The 23,481-nt window shown below is 47.5% G+C and overlaps 1 protein-coding gene across 2 annotated transcripts in view; it reads left to right on the top strand.

Annotated features, from left to right (window-relative positions):
* Nucleotides 1–23,481, top strand: part of TRANK1 (tetratricopeptide repeat and ankyrin repeat containing 1) — a 216,858-nt gene that overhangs the window by 89,978 nt on the left and 103,399 nt on the right. For both annotated transcript variants that reach the window (XM_077269326.1, XM_077269327.1), the window contains exon 8: nucleotides 3,434–3,574. In XM_077269326.1, coding sequence (XP_077125441.1) covers nucleotides 3,434–3,574 — 141 coding nt within the window. The remainder of the gene's footprint in view (nucleotides 1–3,433; nucleotides 3,575–23,481) is intronic.

Genomic DNA, 23,481 nt, shown 5'->3' with positions numbered 1-23,481 from the left:
CATGTGTCCGATCTCAATTCCAGCCAATTTTGCATTGAAAAGTCAAACGGCGCTCCTTCCCTTCCGAGCTCTGCCATGCGCCCAAACAGTGGTTTACCCCCATATACGGGGTATCCGCGTACTCAGGACAAATTGCACAACAACTTTTGGGGTCCAATTTGTCCTGTTACCCTTGGGAAAATGAAAAATTTGGGGCAAAAAGATCATTTTTTGTGAAAAAAATATGATTTTTTTTTTACGGCTCTACATTATAAACTTCTGTGAAGCACTTGGAGGTTCAAAGTGCTCACCACACATCTAGATTAGTTCCTTAGGGGGTCGACTTTCCAAAATGGTGTCACTTGTGGGGGGTTTCCACTGTTTAGGCACATCAGGGGCTCTCCAAACGCGACATGGTGTCCGATCTCAATTCCAGCAAATTTTGCATTGAAAGGTCAAATGGCTCTCCTTCCCTTCCGAGTTCTGCCATGTGCCCAAACAATGGTTTACCCCAACATATGGGGTATAGGCGTACTCAGGACAAATTGTACAACGACTTTTGTGGTCCAATTTCTCCTGTTACCCTTGGTAAAATAAAACAAATCGGATCTGAAGTTAAAATTTTGTGAAAAAAAGTTAAGTGTTCAATTTTTTTTAAACATTCCAAAAATTCCTGTGAAGCACCTGAAGGGTTAATAAACTTTTTGAATGTGGTTTTGAGGGGTGCTGTTTTTAGAATGGTGTCACTTTTGGGTATTTTCTGTCATATAGAGCCCTCAAAGTGACTTCAAGTGTGAGGTGGTCCCTAAAAAAAATGGTTTTGCAAATTTTGTTGTAAAAATGAGAAATCGATGGTCAATTTTTAACCCTTATAACTTCCTAACAAAAAAAAAATGTTTCCAAAATTGTGGTAATGTAAAGAAGACATGTTGGTAATGTTATTTGTTAACTATTTTGTATGATATGACTCTCTAATTTAAGGGCATAAAAACTAAAAGTTTAAAAATTGCAAAATTTTCGCCAAATTTCCATATTTTTCACAAATAAACGCAAGTCAAATCGAAGAAATGTTACCAGTATCATAAAGTACAATATGTCACAAGAAAACAATGTCAGAATCACCAGGATCCGTTGAAGCGTTTCAGAGTTATGACCTCATAAAGTGACAGTGGGCAGAATTGAAAAAAAATGGCCTTGTCAGGAAGTTGAAAACAGGCTTCGGGGTGAAAGGGTTAATGAATTGTGAGAAGCGCATTGCCCTTCTAGTTCTCTTTGTACCAATTTTCCAGAATCATTTTTTTGTGGAAATTCTCCTATGGTTTCGGAATTTTCACAACTTTTTGAATCTTCTGAGGAAGGAAATGAATATGAATATAAGGATGAGATATCATCGGGATCCATGTCGTCGGATGAATAACCACCTACATAACCAAAAGAATCCATCTGTTCAAAAAATTTCTCAGAGTGAATACTCTACAAATGTCCCAATAAGTTGAGGGACCCATTTGATTGATCCAAATTTTTTTCTAAATCTTTATGAGATAAAATATATTCATCTTTGGAGAAGGTATTTATTGTTTCTTTAGCATATTTAGGAGAGCAGGAGGTTACATTGAGAAACATCCCTTTAATTTTCTCCAAATTATAGTCTCTGGTAATATGTATGCAATTAGAAAAGGTATCTTCTCCTGGTAAATAACCAAGTTGCAAACTTACATCATTCCCATTAGGTAGACGTTTGTCCCCGTTTAACTGTAGTTTAGTCATGTGTCCTTTAGCAGTGTTATAGCTCAATATATTAGGTGGATGATGAGGAATTTTGGATTTAAGTATTGGTATTCTGCTTATCTTATCAGATGGTTGGCGAGAAGTGTCATTCTGTCAGGACTCTGAAAATTTTTATTACCTTTTGTGCATTACTGCCCTTTTCCAAGATGGCGTCTTTGGTCTCATGTGCACTGTGTCTTCCTGCTATAAAACTCCACCCCAGCCTTCAGTCTGTGCTAGAGTATTCTGCCTTGCATCCAGCACCTGACCCTGGTGACCCCCTGGCTATATACCTGCTCCTGTGAACCTGTGTGGTGATCCTGCTACTCTGCTTTGAGTTCCTGCTGCATACACCAGTTTACAGTAATCCTTCATCTGCTGCTTGTGTTTTCTTCCATCTGCATTTGCTGGACATGTAAGCTGTTTGCTGCTCTGCTTAAACCTGAGACTATTACCCAGGCCTCCCTGGTTGAGCTAAGATATTAATTGAACTGCCTTATAAGCATATCTATCTGTGTTTGGACTAAGCAAGGACTTATTTGTGTCAAGTATCCTCAAGAATAATTGTGCTTCATAGACTTGCTGCATGATTGCATTTTCCTCTGACGTTCCGTATAGACTGTTAAGCTGCGTTTAATATTTACACCAAGTGTTGTGGACTTGAGTTTCTCTCTGCACCTGTTTGAATCACCATGTGATAATATAGACTTTACCACTTATAAAACTGTGTCCTGTAGTTGTCTTGTTCCACGCAAAGAGTCTCCTGAGTTATCCCCTATAATTATTACACATTTCTGAGAACCTTTCTCTGTTTTCCTTCATTTTGTGTAAACAAGATAACCTTCCCCTCTAGGACCTGCTGTATATGATGAGCCTCTGAGGATTCTCTCATTATCCTGTCAGAATGGAATTCCTTTGACAGGCTTCCCTGCTTTGCAGCACTCCCTTCCCCCTTTATAGCAGGAGTCTTTATTACAGATGTCCTACAGGTCTTCTTAGATCTATAAGGCTTTGATACCGTTGGGTTTTGGCAGTGATCCAATTTATGAGGTAAATGTCCAGTCACTTTTACCTCAGGGGAACGCAGGCCTCCATTAGGCTTCCCTCCGGTACCTCCCCGTCTCGGCAAAGGACATTTTTTTTATGTCATCTTTTATCTTATTATCAGTCCAGGCATATTCTTACAGGTTTTAGGGCAAAATATACCCCAAATAAGTAAGCTGAAGTAGCTGAAAATAGGGGATTATCAGGAGCTATGCAGAAGCACGTCCGCTCCTGTCTCCTGCAAACCACGCCCCCGGTGTGTGACCATTGTAATTAATGCCTATTGGACTCGCCGAATGCTAATCTCCACTGTCTCCGTCAGTCCCATATACCTGAATGGACCGCAGCTCCCAGGTGTAACCATTTAATCATGAATGCAGTGTGGAAGAACAGGGGATCGGGATCCCTATTCTTGTGATTGGTGGGGTATCAGCAGTCAGACATTTATCCCCTAAAGACACTTAACATTAAGGCTGTGTGTCTATGATCAGGGATAGCAGCGTTTTGGCGCACATAGCCTAAATCTATTAGTGACAAATGCACAATTGGTGGAGAGTGAAGAGGTTGAATTTGATGGGCCTAGGTCTTTTTCAACCTGTCTAACTATGTAACAATATATTGTGGTTTCTTTTTTTTATTTAAGCAAACAACAGCCTCTTCAAACTTATCATGAAAATGAAGCCAAAAATGAAGAAACACATCAATAAAACAGACCGAGATGGTAACACGGTTCTCCATCTGGTGGCATCCTTTCCAACCAATTCTTATGGATACACAGCTAAGTGTAAGTAACTGGTCATAAAATGTATATTTGTAAGAGGAGATTGGATGAGTCCTGTGGAAATTAAAGTAAACATATTACGTGAGTGAATACTTTAAGTCTAAAAGTAGAAATTGATGAGATCTGTCTGACAGCTGAGTAACATCCTTGCAAGTTGTGGGAGAGCCTAACTATTCACCCAGAGCTAGCCAGAAGCTGCACCATGTATATTCACCCAGAGCTAGCCAGAAGCTGCACCATGTATATTCACCCAGAGCTAGCCAGAAGATGCATGATGTATATTCACCCAGAGCTAGCCAGAAGCTGCATATTCACCCAGAGCTAGCCAGAAGCTGCATGATGTATATTCACCCAGAGCTAGCCAGAAGCTGCATATTCACCCAGAGCTAGCCAGAAGCTGCATGATGTATATTCACCCAGAGCTAGCCAGAAGCTGCATATTCACCCAGAGCTAGCCAGAAGCTGCACCATGTATATTCACCCAGAGCTAGCCAGAAGCTGCATGATGTATATTCACCCAGAGCTAGCCAGAAGCTGCATATTCACCAAGAGCTAGCCAGATGCTGCACCATGTATATTCACCCAGACGCTGCACCATGTATATTCACCCAGAGCTAGCCAGAAGCTGCACCATGTTTATTCACCCAGAGCTAGCCAGAAGCTGCACCATGTATATTCACCTAGAGATAGCCAGATGCTGCACCATGTATATTCACCCAGAGCTAGCCAGAAGCTGCACCATGCATATTCACCCAGAGCTAGCCAAAAGCTGCAACATGTATATTCACCCAGAGCTAGCCAGAAGCTGCACCATGTATATTCACCCAGAGCTAGCCAGAAACTGCACCATGTATATTCACCCAGAGCTAGCCAAAAGCTGCACCATGCATATTCACCCAGAACTAGCCAAAAGCTGCACCATGTATATTCACCCAGAACTAGCCAAAAGCTGCACCATGCATATTCACCCAGAGCTAGCCAAAAGCTGCACCATGTATATTCACCCAGACCTAGCCAGAAGCTGCAGCATGTATATTCACCCAGAGCTAGCCAGAAGCTGCACCATGTATATTCACCCAGAGCTAGCCAGAAGCTGCACCATGCACATTCACCCAGAGCTAGCCAGAAGCTGCACCATATACTGTATATTCACCCAGAGCTTGCCAGACGCTGCACCATGTACAGTCACCCAGAGCTAGCCAGAAGCTGCACTATGTATATTCACCTAGAGCTAGCCAGACGCTGCACCATGTATATTCACCCAGAGCTAGCCAAACGCTGCACCATGTATATTCGCCCAGAGATAGACAGAAGCTGCACCATGTATATTCACCCAGAGCTAGCCAGAAGCTGCACCATGTATATTCACCCAGAGCTAGCCAAACGCTACACCATGTATATTCGCCCAGAGTTAGACAGAAGCTGCACCATGTATATTCACCCAGAGCTAGCCAGAAGCTGCACCATGTATATTCACCCAGAGCTAGCCAAACGCTGCACCATGTATATTCGCCCAGAGTTAGACAGAAGCTGCACCATGTATATTCACCCAGAGCTAGCCAGAAGCTGCACCATGTATATTCACCCAGAGCTATCCAGAAGCTGCATCATGTATATTCACCCAGAGCTATCCAGAAGCTGCATCATGTATATTCACCCAGAGCTAGCCAAACGCTGCACCATGTATATTCGCCCAGAGTTAGACAGAAGCTGCACCATGTATATTCACCCAGAGCTAGCCAGAAGCTGCACCATGTATATTCACCCAGAGCTATCCAGAAGCTGCATCATGTATATTCACCCAGAGCTAGCCAGAAGCTGCACCATGTATATTCACCTAGAGATAGCCAGATGCTGCACCATGTATATTCACCCAGAGCTAGCCAGAAGCTGCACCATGCATATTCACCCAGAGCTAGCCAGAAGCTGCACCATGTATATTCACCCAGAGCTAGCCAGATGCTGCACCATGTATATTCACCCAGAGCTATTCAGAAGCTGCATCATGTATATTCACCCAGAGCTAGCCAGAAGCTGCACCATGTATATTCACCCAGAGCTAGCCAGAAGCTGCAACATGCATATTCACCCAGAGCTAGCCAAAAGCTGCAACATGTATATTCACCCAGAGCTAGCCAGAAGCTGCACCATGTATATTCACCCAGAGCTAGCCAGAAACTGCAGCATGTATATTCACCCAGAGCTAGCCAAAAGCTGCACCATGTATATTCACCCAGAACTAGCCAAAAGCTGCACCATGCATATTCACCCAGAGCTAGCCAAAAGCTGCACCATGTATATTCACCCAGACCTAGCCAGAAGCTACAGCATGTATATTCACCCAGAGCTAGCCTGAAGCTGCACCATGTATATTCACCCAGAGCTAGCCACAAGCTGCACCATGCACATTCACCCAGAGCTAGCCAGAAGCTGCACCATATACTGTATATTCACCCAGAGCTTGCCAGACGCTGCACCATGTACAGTCACCCAGACCTAGCCAGAAGCTGCAACATGTATATTCATTCAGAGCTAGCCAGAAGCTGCACCATGTATATTCACCCAGAGCTAGCCAGAAACTGCACCATGTATATTCACCCAGAGCTAGCCAAAAGTTGCACCATGTATATTCACCCAGAACTAGCCAAAAGCTGCACCATGCATATTCACCCAGAGTTAGCCAGAAGCTGCACCATGTATATTCACCCAGAGCTAGCCAGAAACTGCACCATGTATATTCACCCAGACCTAGCCAGAAACTGCACCATGTATATTCACCCAGAGCTAGCCAAAAGCTGCACCATGTATATTCACCCAGAACTAGCCAAAAGCTGCACCATGCATATTCACCCAGAGCTAGCCAAAAGCTGCACCATGTATATTCACCCAGACCTAGCCAGAAGCTGCAGCATGTATATTCACCCAGAGCTAGCCAGAAGCTGCACCATGCACATTCACCCAGAGCTAGCCAGAAGCTGCACCATGCACATTCACCCAGAGCTAGCCAGAAGCTGCACCATATACTGTATATTCACCCAGAACTAGCCAAAAGCTGCACCATGCATATTCACCCAGAGCTAGCCAAAAGCTGCACCATGTATATTCACCCAGACCTAGCCAGAAGCTGCAGCATGTATATTCACCCAGAGCTAGCCAGAAGCTGCACCATGTATATTCACCCAGAGCTAGCCAGAAGCTGCACCATGCACATTCACCCAGAGCTAGCCAGAAGCTGCACCATATACTGTATATTCACCCAGAGTTGCCAGACGTTGCACCATGTACAGTCACCCAGAGCTAGCCAGAAGCTGCACTATGTATATTCACCTAGAGCTAGCCAGACGCTGCACCATGTATATTCACCCAGAGCTAGCCAAACGCTGCACCATGTATATTCACCCAGAGCTAGCCAGAAGCTGCACCATGTATATTCACCCAGAGCTATCTAGAAGCTGCATCATGTATATTCACCCAGAGCTAGCCAGAAGCTGCACCATGTATATTCACCTAGAGATAGCCAGATGCTGCACCATGTATATTCACCCAGAGCTAGCCAGAAGCTGCACCATGCATATTCACCCAGCGCTAGCCAGAAGCTGCACCATGTATATTCACCCAGAGCTAGCCAGATGCTGCACCATGTATATTCACCCAGAGCTATCCAGAAGCTGCATCATGTATATTCACCCAGAGCTAGCCAGAAGCTGCACCATGTATATTCACCTAGAGATAGCCAGATGCTGCACCATGTATATTCACCCAGAGCTAGCCAGAAGCTGCACCATGTATATTCACCCAGAACTAGCCAAAAGCTGCACCATGCATATTCACCCAGAGCTAGCCAAAAGCTGCACCATGTATATTCACCCAGACCTAGCCAGAAGCTGCAGCATGTATATTCACCCAGAGCTAGCCTGAAGCTGCACCATGTATATTCACCCAGAGCTAGCCAGAAGCTGCACCATGCACATTCACCCAGAGCTAGCCAGAAGCTGCACCATATACTGTATATTCACCCAGAGCTAGTCAGAAGCTGCACCATGTATATTCACCCAGAGCTAGCCAGAAGCTGCACCATGCACATTCACCCAGAGCTAGCCAAACGCTGCACCATGTATATTCGCCCAGAGTTAGACAGAAGCTGCACCATGTATATTCACTTAGAGCTAGCCAGAAGCTGCACAATGTATATTCACCCAGAGCTAGCCAGATGCTGCAACATGTATAATCACCCAGAGCTAGCCAGACGCTGCACCATGTATATTCACCCAGAGCTATCCAGAAGCTGCATCATGTATATTCACCCAGAGCTAGCCAGAAGCTGCACCATGTATATTCACCCAGAGCTAGCCAGATGGTGCACCATATATATTCAACCAGAGCTAGCCAGAAGCTGCACCATGTATATTCACCCAGATCTAGCCAGAAGCTGCACCATATATATTCACCCAGAGCTAGCCAGAAGCTGCACCATATATATTCACCTAGAGCTAGCCAGAAGCTGCACCATGTATATTCACCCAGAGCTAGCCAGACGCTGCACCATGTATATTCACCCAGAGCTATCCAGAAGCTGCACCATGCACATTCACCCAGAGCTAGCCAGAAGCTGCACCATTTACATTTACCCAGAGCTAGACAGAAGCTGCACCATTTATATTCACCCAGAGCTATCAAGAAGCTGCATCATGTATATTCACCCAGAGCTAGCCAGAAGCTGCACCATGTATATTCACCCGGAGCTTGCCAGAAGCTGCACCATGTATATTCACCCAGAGCTAGCCAGAAGCTGCACCATGTATATTCACCCAGAGCTAGCCAGAAACTGCACCATGTATATTCACCCAGAGCTAGCCAAAAGCTGCACCATGTATATTCACCCAGAACTAGCCAAAAGCTGCACCATGCATATTCACCCAGAGCTAGCCAAAAGCTGCACCATGTATATTCACCCAGACCTAGCCAGAAGCTACAGCATGTATATTCACCCAGAGCTAGCCTGAAGCTGCACCATGTATATTCACCCAGAGCTAGCCACAAGCTGCACCATGCACATTCACCCTGAGCTAGCCAGAAGCTGCACCATGCACATTCACCCAGAGCTAGCCAGAAGCTGCACCATATACTGTATATTCACCCAGAGCTTGCCAGACGCTGCACCATGTACAGTCACCCAGAGCTAGCCAGAAGCTGCAACATGTATATTCATTCAGAGCTAGCCAGAAGCTGCACCATGTATATTCACCCAGAGCTAGCCAGAAACTGCACCATGTATATTCACCCAGAGCTAGCCAAAAGCTGCACCATGTATATTCACCCAGAACTAGCCAAAAGCTGCACCATGCATATTCACCCAGAGCTAGCCAGAAGCTGCACCATGTATATTCACCCAGAGCTAGCCAGAAACTGCACCATGTATATTCACCCAGACCTAGCCAGAAACTGCACCATGTATATTCACCCAGAGCTAGCCAAAAGCTGCACCATGTATATTCACCCAGAACTAGCCAAAAGCTGCACCATGCATATTCACCCAGAGCTAGCCAAAAGCTGCACCATGTATATTCACCCAGACCTAGCCAGACGCTGCACCATGTACAGTCACCCAGAGCTAGCCAGAAGCTGCACTATGTATATTCACCTAGAGCTAGCCAGACGCTGCACCATGTATATTCACCCAGAGCTAGCCAGATGCTGCAACATGTATATTCACCCAGAGCTAGCCAGACGCTGCACCATGTATATTCACCCAGAGCTATCCAGAAGCTGCATCATGTATATTCACCCAGAGCTAGCCAGACGCTGCACCATGTATATTCACCCAGAGCTAGCCAGAAGCTGCTCCATGTATATTCACCCAGAGCTAGCCAGAAGCTGCACCATGTATATTCACCCAGAGCTAGCCAGAAGCTGCATGATGTATATTCACCCAGAGCTAGCCAGAATCTGCATATTCACCCAGAGCTAGCCAGATGCTGCACCATGTATATTCACCCAGACGCTGCACCATGTATATTCACCCAGAGCTAGCCAGAAGCTGCACCATGTTTATTCACCCAGAGCTAGCCAGAAGCTGCACCATGTATATTCACCCAGAGCTAGCCAGAAGCTGCACCATGTATATTCACCTAGAGATAGCCAGATGCTGCACCATGTATATTCACCCAGAGCTAGCCAGAAGCTGCACCATGTATATTCACCCAGAGCTAGCCAAAAGCTGCACCATGTATATTCACCCAGAGCTAGCCTGAAACTGCACCATGTATATTCACCCAGAGCTAGCCAAAAGCGGCACCATGTATATTCACCCAGAACTAGCCAAAAGCTGCACCATGCATATTCACCCAGAGCTAGCCAAAAGCTGCACCATGTATATTCACCCAGACCTAGCCAGAAGCTGCACCATATACACTCACCGGCCACTTTATTAGGTACACCATGCTAGTAACGGGTTGGACCCCCTTTTGCCTTCAGAACTGCCTCAGTTCTTCGTGGCATAGATTCAACAAGGTGCTGGAAGCATTCCTCAGAGATTTTGGTCCATATTGACATGATGGCATCACACAGTTGCCGCAGATTTGTCGGCTGCACATCCCAAAGATGCTCCATACAAGGCAGGATGGATCCATGCTTTCATGTTGTTTACGCCAAATTCTGACCCTACCATCCGAATGTCGCAGCAGAAATCGAGACTCATCAGACCAAGCAACGTTTTTCCAATCTTCTACTGTCCAATTTCGATGAGCTTGTACAAATTGTAGCCTCAGTTTCCTGTTCTTAGCTGAAAGGAGTGGTACCCGGTGTGGTCTTCTGCTGCTGTAGCCCATCTGCCTCAAAGTTCGACGCACTGTGCGTTCAGAGATGCTCTTAGGCCTACCTTGGTTGTAACGGGTGGCGATTTGAGTCACTGTTGCCTTTCTATCAGCTCGAACCAGTCTGCCCATTCTCCTCTGACCTCTGGCATCAACATGGCATTTCCGCCCACAGAACTGCCGCTCACTGGATTTTTTTTCTTTTTTGGACCATTCTCTGTAAACCCTAGAGATGGTTGTGCGTGAAAATCCCAGTAGATCAGCAGTTTCTGAAATACTCAGACCAGCCCTTCTGGCACCAACAACCATGCCACGTTCAAAGGCACTCAAATCACCTTTCTTCCCCATACTGATGCTCGGTTTGAACTGCAGGAGATTGTCTTGACCATGTCTACATGCCTAAATGCACTGAGTTGCCGCCATGTGATTGGCTGATTAGAAATTAAGTGTTAACAAGAAGTTGGACAGGTGTACCTAATAAAGTGGCCGGTGAGTGTATATTCACCCAGAGCTAGCCAGAAGCTGCACCATGTATATTCACCCAGAGCTAGCCAGAAGCTGCACCATGTATATTCACCCAGAGCTAGCCAGAAGCTGCATGATGTATATTCACCCAGAGCTAACCAGAAGCTGCATATTCACCCAGAGCTAGCCAGATGCTGCACCATGTATATTCACCCAGACGCTGCACCATGTATATTCACCCAGAGCTGGCCAGACGCTGCACCATGTATATTCACCCAGAGCTAGCCAGAAGCTGCACCATGTATATTCACCCAGAGCTAGCCAGAAGCTGCACCATGTATATTCACCCAGAGCTAGCCAGAAGCTGCACCATATATATTCACCCAGAGCTAGCCAGAAACTGCACCATGTATATTCACCCAGAGCTAGCCAAAAGCTGCACCATGTATATTCACCCAGAACTAGCCAAAAGCTACACCATGCATATTCACCCAGAGCTAGCCAAAAGCTGCACCATGTATATTCACCCAGACCTAGCCAGAAGCTGCAGCATGTATATTCACCCAGAGCTAGCCAGAAGCTGCACCATGCACATTCACCCAGAGCTAGCCAGAAGCTGCACCATGCACATTCACCCAGAGCTAGCCAGAAGCTGCACCATATACTGTATATTCACCCAGAACTAGCCAAAAGCTGCACCATGCATATTCACCCAGAGCTAGCCAAAAGCTGCACCATGTATATTCACCCAGACCTAGCCAGACGCTGCACCATGTACAGTCACCCAGAGCTAGCCAGAAGCTGCACTATGTATATTCACCTAGAGCTAGCCAGACGCTGCACCATGTATATTCACCCAGAGCTAGCCAGATGCTGCAACATGTATATTCACCCAGAGCTAGCCAGACGCTGCACCATGTATATTCACCCAGAGCTATCCAGAAGCTGCATCATGTATATTCACCCAGAGCTAGCCAGACGCTGCACCATGTATATTCACCCAGAGCTAGCCAGAAGCTGCTCCATGTATATTCACCCAGAGCTTGCCAGAAGCTGCACCATATATATTCACCCAGAGCTAGCCAGAAGCTGCACCATGTATATTCACCCAGAGCTGGCCAGACACTGCACCATGTATATTCACCCAGAGCTAGCCAGAAGCTGCACCATGTATATTCACCCAGAGCTAGCCAGAAGCTGCACCATGTATATTCACCCAGAGCTAGCCAGAAGCTGCACCATATATATTCACCCAGAGCTAGCCAGAAGCTGCACCATGTATATTCACCCAGAGCTAGCCAGAAGCTGCACCATGTATATTCACCCAGAGCTAGCCAGAAGCTGCATGATGTATATTCACCCAGAGCTAGCCAGAATCTGCATATTCACCCAGAGCTAGCCAGATGCTGCACCATGTATATTCACCCAGACGCTGCACCATGTATATTCACCCAGAGCTAGCCAGAAGCTGCACCATGTTTATTTACCCAGAGCTAGCCAGAAGCTGCACCATGTATATTCACCTAGAGATAGCCAGATGCTGCACCATGTATATTCACCCAGAGCTAGCCAGAAGCTGCACCATGTATATTCACCCAGAGCTAGCCAAAAGCTGCACCATGTATATTCACCCAGAGCTAGCCTGAAACTGCACCATGTATATTCACCCAGAGCTAGCCAAAAGCGGCACCATGTATATTCACCCAGAACTAGCCAAAAGCTGCACCATGCATATTCACCCAGAGCTAGCCAAAAGCTGCACCATGTATATTCACCCAGACCTAGCCAGAAGCTGCACCATGTATATTCACCCAGAGCTAGCCAGAAGCTGCACCATGCACATTCACCCAGAGCTAGCCAGAAGCTGCACCATTTACATTTACCCAGAGCTAGCCAGAAGCTGCACCATGCACATTCACCCAGAGCTAGCCAGAAGCTGCACCATATACTGTATATTCACCCAGAGCTTGCCAGACTCTGCACCATGTACAGTCACCCAGAGCTAGCCAGAAGCTGCACTATGTATATTCACCTAGAGCTAGCCAGACGCTGCACCATGTATATTCACCCAGAGCTAGCCAGACGCTGCACCATGTATATTAGCCCAGAGTTAGACAGAAGCTGCACCATGTATATTCACCCAGAGCTAGCCAGAAGCTGCACAATGTATATTCACCCAGAGCTAGCCAGATGCTGCAACATGTATATTCACCCAGAGCTAGCCAGACGCTGCACCATGTATATTCACCCAGAGCTGGCCAGACGCTGCACCATGTATATTCACCCAGAGCTAGCCAGAAGCTGCACCATGTATATTCACCCAGAGCTAGCCATAAGCTGCACCATGTATATTCACCCAGAGCTATCCAGAAGCTGCATCATGTATATTCACCCAGAGCTAGCCAGAAGCTGCACCATGTATATTCACCCAGAGCTAGCCTGACGTTGCACCATGTATATTCACCGAGAGCTTGCCAGACGTTGCACCATGTATGTTCACCCAGAGCTAGCCAGAAGCTGCAGCATGCACATTCACCCAGAGCTAGCCAGAAGCTGCACCATGTTTATTCGCCCAGAGCTAGCCAGAAGCTGCACTATGTATATTCACCTAGAGCTAGCCAGACGCTACACCATGTATATTCACCCAGAGCTAGCCAGACGCTGCACCATGTATATTCGCCCAGAGCTAGCCAGACGCTGCACCATGTATATTCACCCAGAGCTATCCAGAAGCTGCATCATTTATATTCACCCAGAGCTAGCCAGAAGCTGCACCATGTATATTTACCCAGAGCTAGCCAGATGGTGCAACAAGTATATTCACCCAGAGCTAGCCAGACGCTGCACCATGTATATTCACCAAGAGCTATCCAGAAGCTGCTCCATGTATATTCACCCAGAGCTTGCCAGAAGCTGCACCATGTATATTCACCCAGAGCTGGCCAGAAGCTGCACCATGTATATTCACCCAGAGCTAGCCAGAAGCTGCACCATGTATATTCACCCAGAGCTAGCCAGAAGCTGCACCATGTATATTCACCCAGAGCTAGCCAGAAGCTGCACCATGTATATTCACCCAGAGCTAGCCAGAAGCTGCACCATATACACTCACCGGCCACTTTATTAGGTACACCATGCTAGTAACGGGTTGGACCCCCTTTTGCCTTCAGAACTGCCTCAATTCTTCGTGGCATAGATTCAACAAGGTGCTGGAAGCATTCCTCAGAGATTTTGGTCCATATTGACATGATGGCATCACACAGTTGCCGCAGATTTGTCGGCTGCACATCCCAAAGATGCTCCATACAAGGCAGGATGGATCCATGCTTTCATGTTGTTTACGCCAAATTCTGACCCTACCATCCGAATGTCGCAGCAGAAATCGAGACTCATCAGACCAAGCAACGTTTTTCCAATCTTCTACTGTCCAATTTCGATGAGCTTGTACAAATTGTAGCCTCAGTTTCCTGTTCTTAGCTGAAAGGAGTGGTACCCGGTGTGGTCTTCTGCTGCTGTAGCCCATCTGCCTCAAAGTTCGACGCACTGTGCGTTCAGAGATGCTCTTAGGCCTACCTTGGTTGTAACGGGTGGCGATTTGAGTCACTGTTGCCTTTCTATCAGCTCGAACCAGTCTGCCCATTCTCCTCTGACCTCTGGCATCAACATGGCATTTCCGCCCACAGAACTGCCGCTCACTGGATTTTTTTTCTTTTTCGGACCATTCTCTGTAAACCCTAAAGATGGTTGTGCGTGAAAATCCCAGTAGATCAGCAGTTTCTGAAATACTCAGACCAGCCCTTCTGGCACCAACAACCATGCCACGTTCAAAGGCACTCAAATCACCTTTCTTCCCCATACTGATGCTCGGTTTGAACTGCAGGAGATTGTCTTGACCATGTCTACATGCCTAAATGCACTGAGTTGCCGCCATGTGATTGGCTGATTAGAAATTAAGTGTTAACAAGAAGTTGGACAGGTGTACCTAATAAAGTGGCCGGTGAGTGTATATTCACCCAGAGCTAGCCAGAAGCTGCACCATGTATATTCACCCAGAGCTAGCCAGAAGCTGCACCATGTATATTCACCCAGAGCTAGCCAGAAGCTGCATGATGTATATTCACCCAGAGCTAACCAGAAGCTGCATATTCACCCAGAGCTAGCCAGATGCTGCACCATGTATATTCACCCAGACGCTGCACCATGTATATTCACCCAGAGCTGGCCAGACGCTGCACCATGTATATTCACCCAGAGCTAGCCAGAAGCTGCACCATGTATATTCACCCAGAGCTAGCCAGAAGCTGCACCATGTATATTCACCCAGAGCTAGCCAGAAGCTGCACCATATATATTCACCCAGAGCTAGCCAGAAACTGCACCATGTATATTCACCCAGAGCTAGCCAAAAGCTGCACCATGTATATTCACCCAGAACTAGCCAAAAGCTGCACCATGCATATTCACCCAGAGCTAGCCAAAAGCTGCACCATGTATATTCACCCAGACCTAGCCAGAAGCTGCAGCATGTATATTCACCCAGAGCTAGCCAGAAGCTGCACCATGCACATTCACCCAGAGCTAGCCAGAAGCTGCACCATGCACATTCACCCAGAGCTAGCCAGAAGCTGCACCATATACTGTATATTCACCCAGAACTAGCCAAAAGCTGCACCATGCATATTCACCCAGAGCTAGCCAAAAGCTGCACCATGTATATTCACCCAGACCTAGCCAGACGCTGCACCATGTACAGTCACCCAGAGCTAGCCAGAAGCTGCACTATGTATATTCACCTAGAGCTAGCCAGACGCTGCACCATGTATATTCACCCAGAGCTAGCCAGATGCTGCAACATGTATATTCACCCAGAGCTAGCCAGACGCTGCACCATGTATATTCACCCAGAGCTATCCAGAAGCTGCATCATGTATATTCACCCAGAGCTAGCCAGACGCTGCACCATGTATATTCACCCAGAGCTAGCCAGAAGCTGCTCCATGTATATTCACCCAGAGCTTGCCAGAAGCTGCACCATATATATTCACCCAGAGCTAGCCAGAAGCTGCACCATGTATATTCACCCAGAGCTGGCCAGACGCTGCACCATGTATATTCACCCAGAGCTAGCCAGAAGCTGCACCATGTATATTCACCCAGAGCTAGCCAGAAGCTGCACCATGTATATTCACCCAGAGCTAGCCAGAAGCTGCACCATATATATTCACCCAGAGCTAGCCAGAAGCTGCACCATGTATATTCACCCAGAGCTAGCCAGAAGCTGCACCATGTATATTCACCCAGAGCTAGCCAGAAGCTGCATGATGTATATTCACCCAGAGCTAGCCAGAATCTGCATATTCACCCAGAGCTAGCCAGATGCTGCACCATGTATATTCACCCAGACGCTGCACCATGTATATTCACCCAGAGCTAGCCAGAAGCTGCACCATGTTTATTCACCCAGAGCTAGCCAGAAGCTGCACCATGTATATTCACCTAGAGATAGCCAGATGCTGCACCATGTATATTCACCCAGAGCTAGCCAGAAGCTGCACCATGTATATTCACCCAGAGCTAGCCAAAAGCTGCACCATGTATATTCACCCAGAGCTAGCCTGAAACTGCACCATGTATATTCACCCAGAGCTAGCCAAAAGCGGCACCATGTATATTCACCCAGAACTAGCCAAAAGCTGCACCATGCATATTCACCCAGAGCTAGCCAAAAGCTGCACCATGTATATTCACCCAGACCTAGCCAGAAGCTGCACCATGTATATTCACCCAGAGCTAGCCAGAAGCTGCACCATGCACATTCACCCAGAGCTAGCCAGAAGCTGCACCATTTACATTTACCCAGAGCTAGCCAGAAGCTGCACCATGCACATTCACCCAGAGCTAGCCAGAAGCTGCACCATATACTGTATATTCACCCAGAGCTTGCCAGACTCTGCACCATGTACAGTCACCCAGAGCTAGTCAGAAGCTGCACTATGTATATTCACCTAGAGCTAGCCAGACGCTGCACCATGTATATTCACCCAGAGCTAGCCAGACGCTGCACCATGTATATTAGCCCAGAGTTAGACAGAAGCTGCACCATGTATATTCACCCAGAGCTAGCCAGAAGCTGCACAATGTATATTCACCCAGAGCTAGCCAGATGCTGCAACATGTATATTCACCCAGAGCTAGCCAGACGCTGCACCATGTATATTCACCCAGAGCTGGCCAGACGCTGCACCATGTATATTCACCCAGAGCTAGCCAGAAGCTGCACCATGTATATTCACCCAGAGCTAGCCAGAAGCTGCACCATGTATATTCACCCAGAGCTATCCAGAAGCTGCATCATGTATATTCACCCAGAGCTAGCCAGAAGCTGCACCATGTATATTCACCCAGAGCTAGCCTGACGTTGCACCATGTATATTCACCGAGAGCTTGCCAGACGTTGCACCATGTATGTTCACCCAGAGCTAGCCAGAAGCTGCAGCATGCACATTCACCCAGAGCTAGCCAGAAGCTGCACCATGTTTATTCGCCCAGAGCTAGCCAGAAGCTGCACTATGTATATTCACCTAGAGCTAGCCAGACGCTACACCATGTATATTCACCCAGAGCTAGCCAGACGCTGCACCATGTATATTCGCCCAGAGCTAGCCAGACGCTGCACCATGTATATTCACCCAGAGCTATCCAGAAGCTGCATCATTTATATTCACCCAGAGCTAGCCAGAAGCTGCACCATGTATATTTACCCAGAGCTAGCCAGATGGTGCAACAAGTATATTCACCCAGAGCTAGCCAGACGCTGCACCATGTATATTCACCAAGAGCTATCCAGAAGCTGCTCCATGTATATTCACCCAGAGCTTGCCAGAAGCTGCACCATGTATATTCACCCAGAGCTGGCCAGAAGCTGCACCATGTATATTCACCCAGAGCTAGCCAGAAGCTGCACCATGTATATTCACCCAGAGCTAGCCAGAAGCTGCACCATGTATATTCACCCAGAGCTAGCCAGAAGCTGCACCATGTATATTCACCCAGAGCTAGCCAGAAGCTGCACCATATACACTCACCGGCCACTTTATTAGGTACACCATGCTAGTAACGGGTTGGACCCCCTTTTGCCTTCAGAACTGCCTCAATTCTTCGTGGCATAGATTCAACAAGGTGCTGGAAGCATTCCTCAGAGATTTTGGTCCATATTGACATGATGGCATCACACAGTTGCCGCAGATTTGTCGGCTGCACATCCCAAAGATGCTCCATACAAGGCAGGATGGATCCATGCTTTCATGTTGTTTACGCCAAATTCTGACCCTACCATCCGAATGTCGCAGCAGAAATCGAGACTCATCAGACCAAGCAACGTTTTTCCAATCTTCTACTGTCCAATTTCGATGAGCTTGTACAAATTGTAGCCTCAGTTTCCTGTTCTTAGCTGAAAGGAGTGGTACCCGGTGTGGTCTTCTGCTGCTGTAGCCCATCTGCCTCAAAGTTCGACGCACTGTGCGTTCAGAGATGCTCTTAGGCCTACCTTGGTTGTAACGGGTGGCGATTTGAGTCACTGTTGCCTTTCTATCAGCTCGAACCAGTCTGCCCATTCTCCTCTGACCTCTGGCATCAACATGGCATTTCCGCCCACAGAACTGCCGCTCACTGGATTTTTTTTCTTTTTCGGACCATTCTCTGTAAACCCTAAAGATGGTTGTGCGTGAAAATCCCAGTAGATCAGCAGTTTCTGAAATACTCAGACCAGCCCTTCTGGCACCAACAACCATGCCACGTTCAAAGGCACTCAAATCACCTTTCTTCCCCATACTGATGCTCGGTTTGAACTGCAGGAGATTGTCTTGACCATGTCTACATGCCTAAATGCACTGAGTTGCCGCCATGTGATTGGCTGATTAGAAATTAAGTGTTAACAAGAAGTTGGACAGGTGTACCTAATAAAGTGGCCGGTGAGTGTATATTCACCCAGAGCTAGCCAGAAGCTGCACCATGTATATTCACCCAGAGCTAGCCAGAAGCTGCACCATGTATATTCACCCAGAGCTAGCCAGAAGCTGCATGATGTATATTCACCCAGAGCTAACCAGAAGCTGCATATTCACCCAGAGCTAGCCAGATGCTGCACCATGTATATTCACCCAGACGCTGCACCATGTATATTCACCCAGAGCCCGCCAGAAGCTACACCATGTTTATTCACCCAGAGCTAGCCAGAAGCTGCACCATGTATATTCACCTAGAGATAGCCAGATGCTGCACCATGTATATTCACTCAGAGCTAGCCAGAAGCTGCACCATGCACATTCACCCAGAGCTAGCCAGAAGCTGCACCATATACTGTATATTCACCCAGAGCTTGCCAGACGCTGCACCATGTACAGTCACCCAGAGCTAGCCAGAAGCTGCACTATGTATATTCACCTAGAGCTAGCCAGACGCTGCACCATGTATATTCGCCCAGAGCTAGCCAGAAGCTGCACAATGTATATTCACCCAGAGCTAGCCAGATGCTGCAACATGTATATTCACCCAGACGCTGCACCATGTAGATTGACCCAGAGCTAGCCAGAAGCTGCATATTCACCCAGAGCTAGCCAGATGCTGCACCATGTATATTCACCCAGACGCTGCACCATGTATATTCACCCAGAGCTAGCCAGAAGCTGCACCATGTTTATTCACCCAGAGCTAGCCAGAAGCTGCACCATGTATATTCACCTAGAGATAGCCAGATGCTGCACCATGTATATTCACCCAGAGCTAGCCAGAAGCTGCACCATGCACATTCACCCAGAGCTAGCCAGAAGCTGCACCATGCATATTCACCCAGAGCTAGCCAAAAGCTGCAACATGTATATTCCCCCAGAGCTAGCTAGAAGCTGCACCATGTATTCACCCAGAGCTAGCCAGAAGCTGCAACATGTATATTCACCCAGAGCTAGCCAGAAGCTGCACCATGTATTCACCCAGAGCTAGCCAGAAGCTGCAACATGTATATTCACCCAGAGCTAGCCAGAAGCTGCACAATGTATATTCACCCAGAGCTAGCCAGATGCTGCAACATGTATATTCACCCAGAGCTAGCCAGAAGCTGCACCATGTATATTCACCCAGAGCTAGCCAGACGTTGCACCATGTATATTCACCCAGAGCTAGCCAGACGTTGCACCATGTATATTCACCCAGAGCTAGCCAGAAGCTGCACCATGCACATTCACCCAGAGCTAGCCAGAAGCTGCACCATATACTGTATATTCATCCAGAGCTTGCCAGACGCTGCACCATGTACAGTCACCCAGAGCTAGCCAGAAGCTGCACTATGTATATTCACCCAGAGCTAGCCAGACGCTGCACCATGTATATTCGCCCAGAGTTAGACAGAAGCTGCACCATGTATATTCACCCAGAGCTAGCCAGAAGCTGCACAATGTATTTTCACCCAGAGCTAGCCAGATGCTGCAACATGTATGTTCACCCAGAGCTAGCCAGACGCTGCACCATGTATATTCACCCAGAGCTATCCAGAAGCTGCATCATGTATATTCACCCAGAGCTAGCCAGAAGCTGCACCATGTATATTCACCCAGAGCTGGCCAGACGCTGCACCATGTATATTCACCCAGAGCTAGCCAGAAGCTGCACCATGTATATTCACCCAGAGCTAGCCAGAAGCTGCACCATGTATATTCACCCAGAGCTAGCCAGAAGCTGCACCATATATATTCACCCAGAGCTAGCCAGAAGCTGCACCATGTATATTCACCCAGAGCTAGCCAGACATTGCACCATGTATATTCACCCAGAGCTAGCCAGACGTTGCACCATGTATATTCACCCAGAGCTAGCCAGACGCTGCACCATGTATATTCACCCAGAGCTAGCCAGAAGCTGCACCATGTTTATTCACCCAGAGCTAGCCAGATTGTGCAACATGTATATTCACCCAGAGCTAGCCAGACGCTGCACCATGTATATTCACCAAGAGCTATCCAAAAGCTACTCCATGTATATTCACCCAGAGCTAGCCAGAAGCTGCACCATATATATTCACCCAGAACTAGCCAGAAGCTGCACCATGTATATTCATCCAGAGCTAGCCAGAAGCTGCACCATGTATATTCACCCAGAGCTAGCCAGACGTTGCACCATGTATATTCACCCAGAGCTAGCCAGACGCTGCACCATGTATATTCACCCAAGCTTCTGGCTAGCTCTCACCATGTATATTCACCCAGAGCTAGCCAGAAGCTGCACCATATATATTCACCCAGAACTAGCCAGAAGCTGCACCATGTATATTCATCCAGAGCTAGCCAGAAGCTGCACCATGTATATTCACCCAGAGCTAGCCAGACATTGCACCATGTATATTCACCCAGAGCTAGCCAGACGCTGCACCATGTATATTCACCCAGAGCTAGCCAGAAGCTGCACCATGTATATTCACCCAGAGCAAGCCAGACGTTGCACCATGTTTATTCACCCAGAGCTAGCCAGACGCTGCACCATGTATATTCACCCAGAGCTATCCAGAAGCTGCACCATGTATATTCACCCAGAGCTAGCCAGATTGTGCAACATGTATATTCACCCAGAGCTAGCCAGACGCTGCACCATGTATATTCACCAAGAGCTATCCAAAAGCTGCTCCATGTATATTCACCCAGAGCTTGCCAGAAGCTGCACCATGTATATTCACCCAGAGCTGGCCAGACGCTGCACCATGTATATTCACCCAAGCTTCTGGCTAGCTCTCACCATGTATATTCACCCAGAGCTAGCCAGAAGCTGCACCATATATATTCACCCAGAACTAGCCAGAAGCTGCACCATGTATATTCATCCAGAGCTAGCCAGAAGCTGCTCCATGTATATTCACCCAGAGCTAGCCAGACATTGCACCATGTATATTCACCCAGAGCTAGCCAGACGCTGCACCATGTATATTCACCCAGAGCTAGCCAGAAGCTGCACCATGTATATTCACCCAGAGCTAGCCAGAAGCTGCTCCATGTATATTCACCCAGAGCTAGCCAGACATTGCATCATGTATATTTGTTACTAAATAAATTTTTAATGAATATTGAAACATACAAAAAGAAAACCGAATCACAGAGTGTCACAGTGAATAGAGATATACCCAATAAACCCAGTAAAAGTTGATGGTGTCCACATCCAGGATATGTTGGCGTATCTTGGAAGGGAGGTCACTAACAGGCTCTAATTCATGATCTCGGATTTGCTCCGTATAGGCACTTTGGTATTTTAGATGGGCAAATCGGTACTCCCTATATGATGCTTTTAGGACCACTCACTAAGTATTTAATGAAGTAAAGTCCAGAGTATAGTGAGTACAACCTTACTCTGGTATAAAATTATCTCATTTAAAGGGGTTGTAAAAAACTAAATTATTTTCATACTAAATGTCTGACTATTAATATAGTATAGTATATTATAATATATTTCAATTAAAAAAATCCCTAATCATCGTTCTTTACTTTGACATCCTGTCTGTTTTTTTTGTTACTTGTGATGACAATTTGGGTATTCTGAAACAAAGTGTCATCAGGGGCTGGCGCTGTGGTCACTTGCACCCGCTTCTGTCACAGCCGTCGCCTGATGATTTGTTGTTTCAGTAGTGGTGATGCAGAAGTGACTGCGTCTTCTCTGTTGAATCTTCAATCCCCACTTCTCCTTGTTGACATCATCAGGGGCGGTGAGAGAAGCAGGGTGAGTGATGGAGGCTGTGGGGAGGCACCGTTGTCACTCGCCTTGCTTTTATCACCGCTCCTCTATGACAATTCGTTTCAGGGCGGTGACAGAAGCTGTGGAGCGGTGGGGCTGTAACACACACTGCTTTTATCACCGCCTCCTGATGACATCTCGTTTCAGTGAACAAAACAGTTGGAACAGAAGTAGTGTAGACAGAAGATGCAGGTCAAAGTGAGAGAAGCTGCTTCTCCATCATCGCTACAGAAACGGAACGTCATCAGGGGACGACGGTCAAAGAAACTGTGGAAAGCAACCACAGTGCCTACCCCTGATGACGCTTTGCTTCAGTACAGAAAAGGAAGCAGTGGGAGTGACAAGCCCCTGTTCCCGCAGTGGGAGTGACAAGCCCCTGTTCCCGCAGTGGGAGCGACAAGCCCCTGTTCCCGCAGTGGGAGCGACAAGCCCCTGTTCCCGCAGTGGGAGCGACAAGCCCCTGTTCCCGCAGTGGGAGTGACAAGCCCCTGTTCCCGCAGTGGGAGTGACAAGCCCCTGTTCCCGCAGTGGGAGTGACAAGCCCCTGTTCCCGCAGTGGGAGTGACAAGCCCCTGTTCCCGCAGTGGGAGTGACAAGCCCCTGTTCCCGCAGTGGGAGTGACAAGCCCCTGTTCCCGCAGTGGGAGTGACAAGCCCTTGTTCCCGCAGTGGGAGTGACAAGCCCCTGTTCCCGTAGTGGGAGTGACAAGCCCCTGTTCCCGCAGTGGGAGTGACAAGCCCCTGTTCCCGCAGTGGGAGAGACAAGCCCCTTTTCCCGCAGTGGGAGCGACAAGCCCCTGTTCCCGCAGTGGGAGCGACAAGCCCCTGTTCCCGCAGTGGGAGCGACAAGCCCCTTTTCCCGCAGTGG

This window comes from Ranitomeya variabilis, chromosome 6, assembly GCF_051348905.1.
Source record: "Ranitomeya variabilis isolate aRanVar5 chromosome 6, aRanVar5.hap1, whole genome shotgun sequence".
Classification (NCBI taxonomy): domain Eukaryota; kingdom Metazoa; phylum Chordata; class Amphibia; order Anura; family Dendrobatidae; genus Ranitomeya; species Ranitomeya variabilis.
The sequence above is the reverse complement of the archived record's forward strand: the minus strand, read 5'-3'. Positions and strand labels throughout refer to the sequence as shown.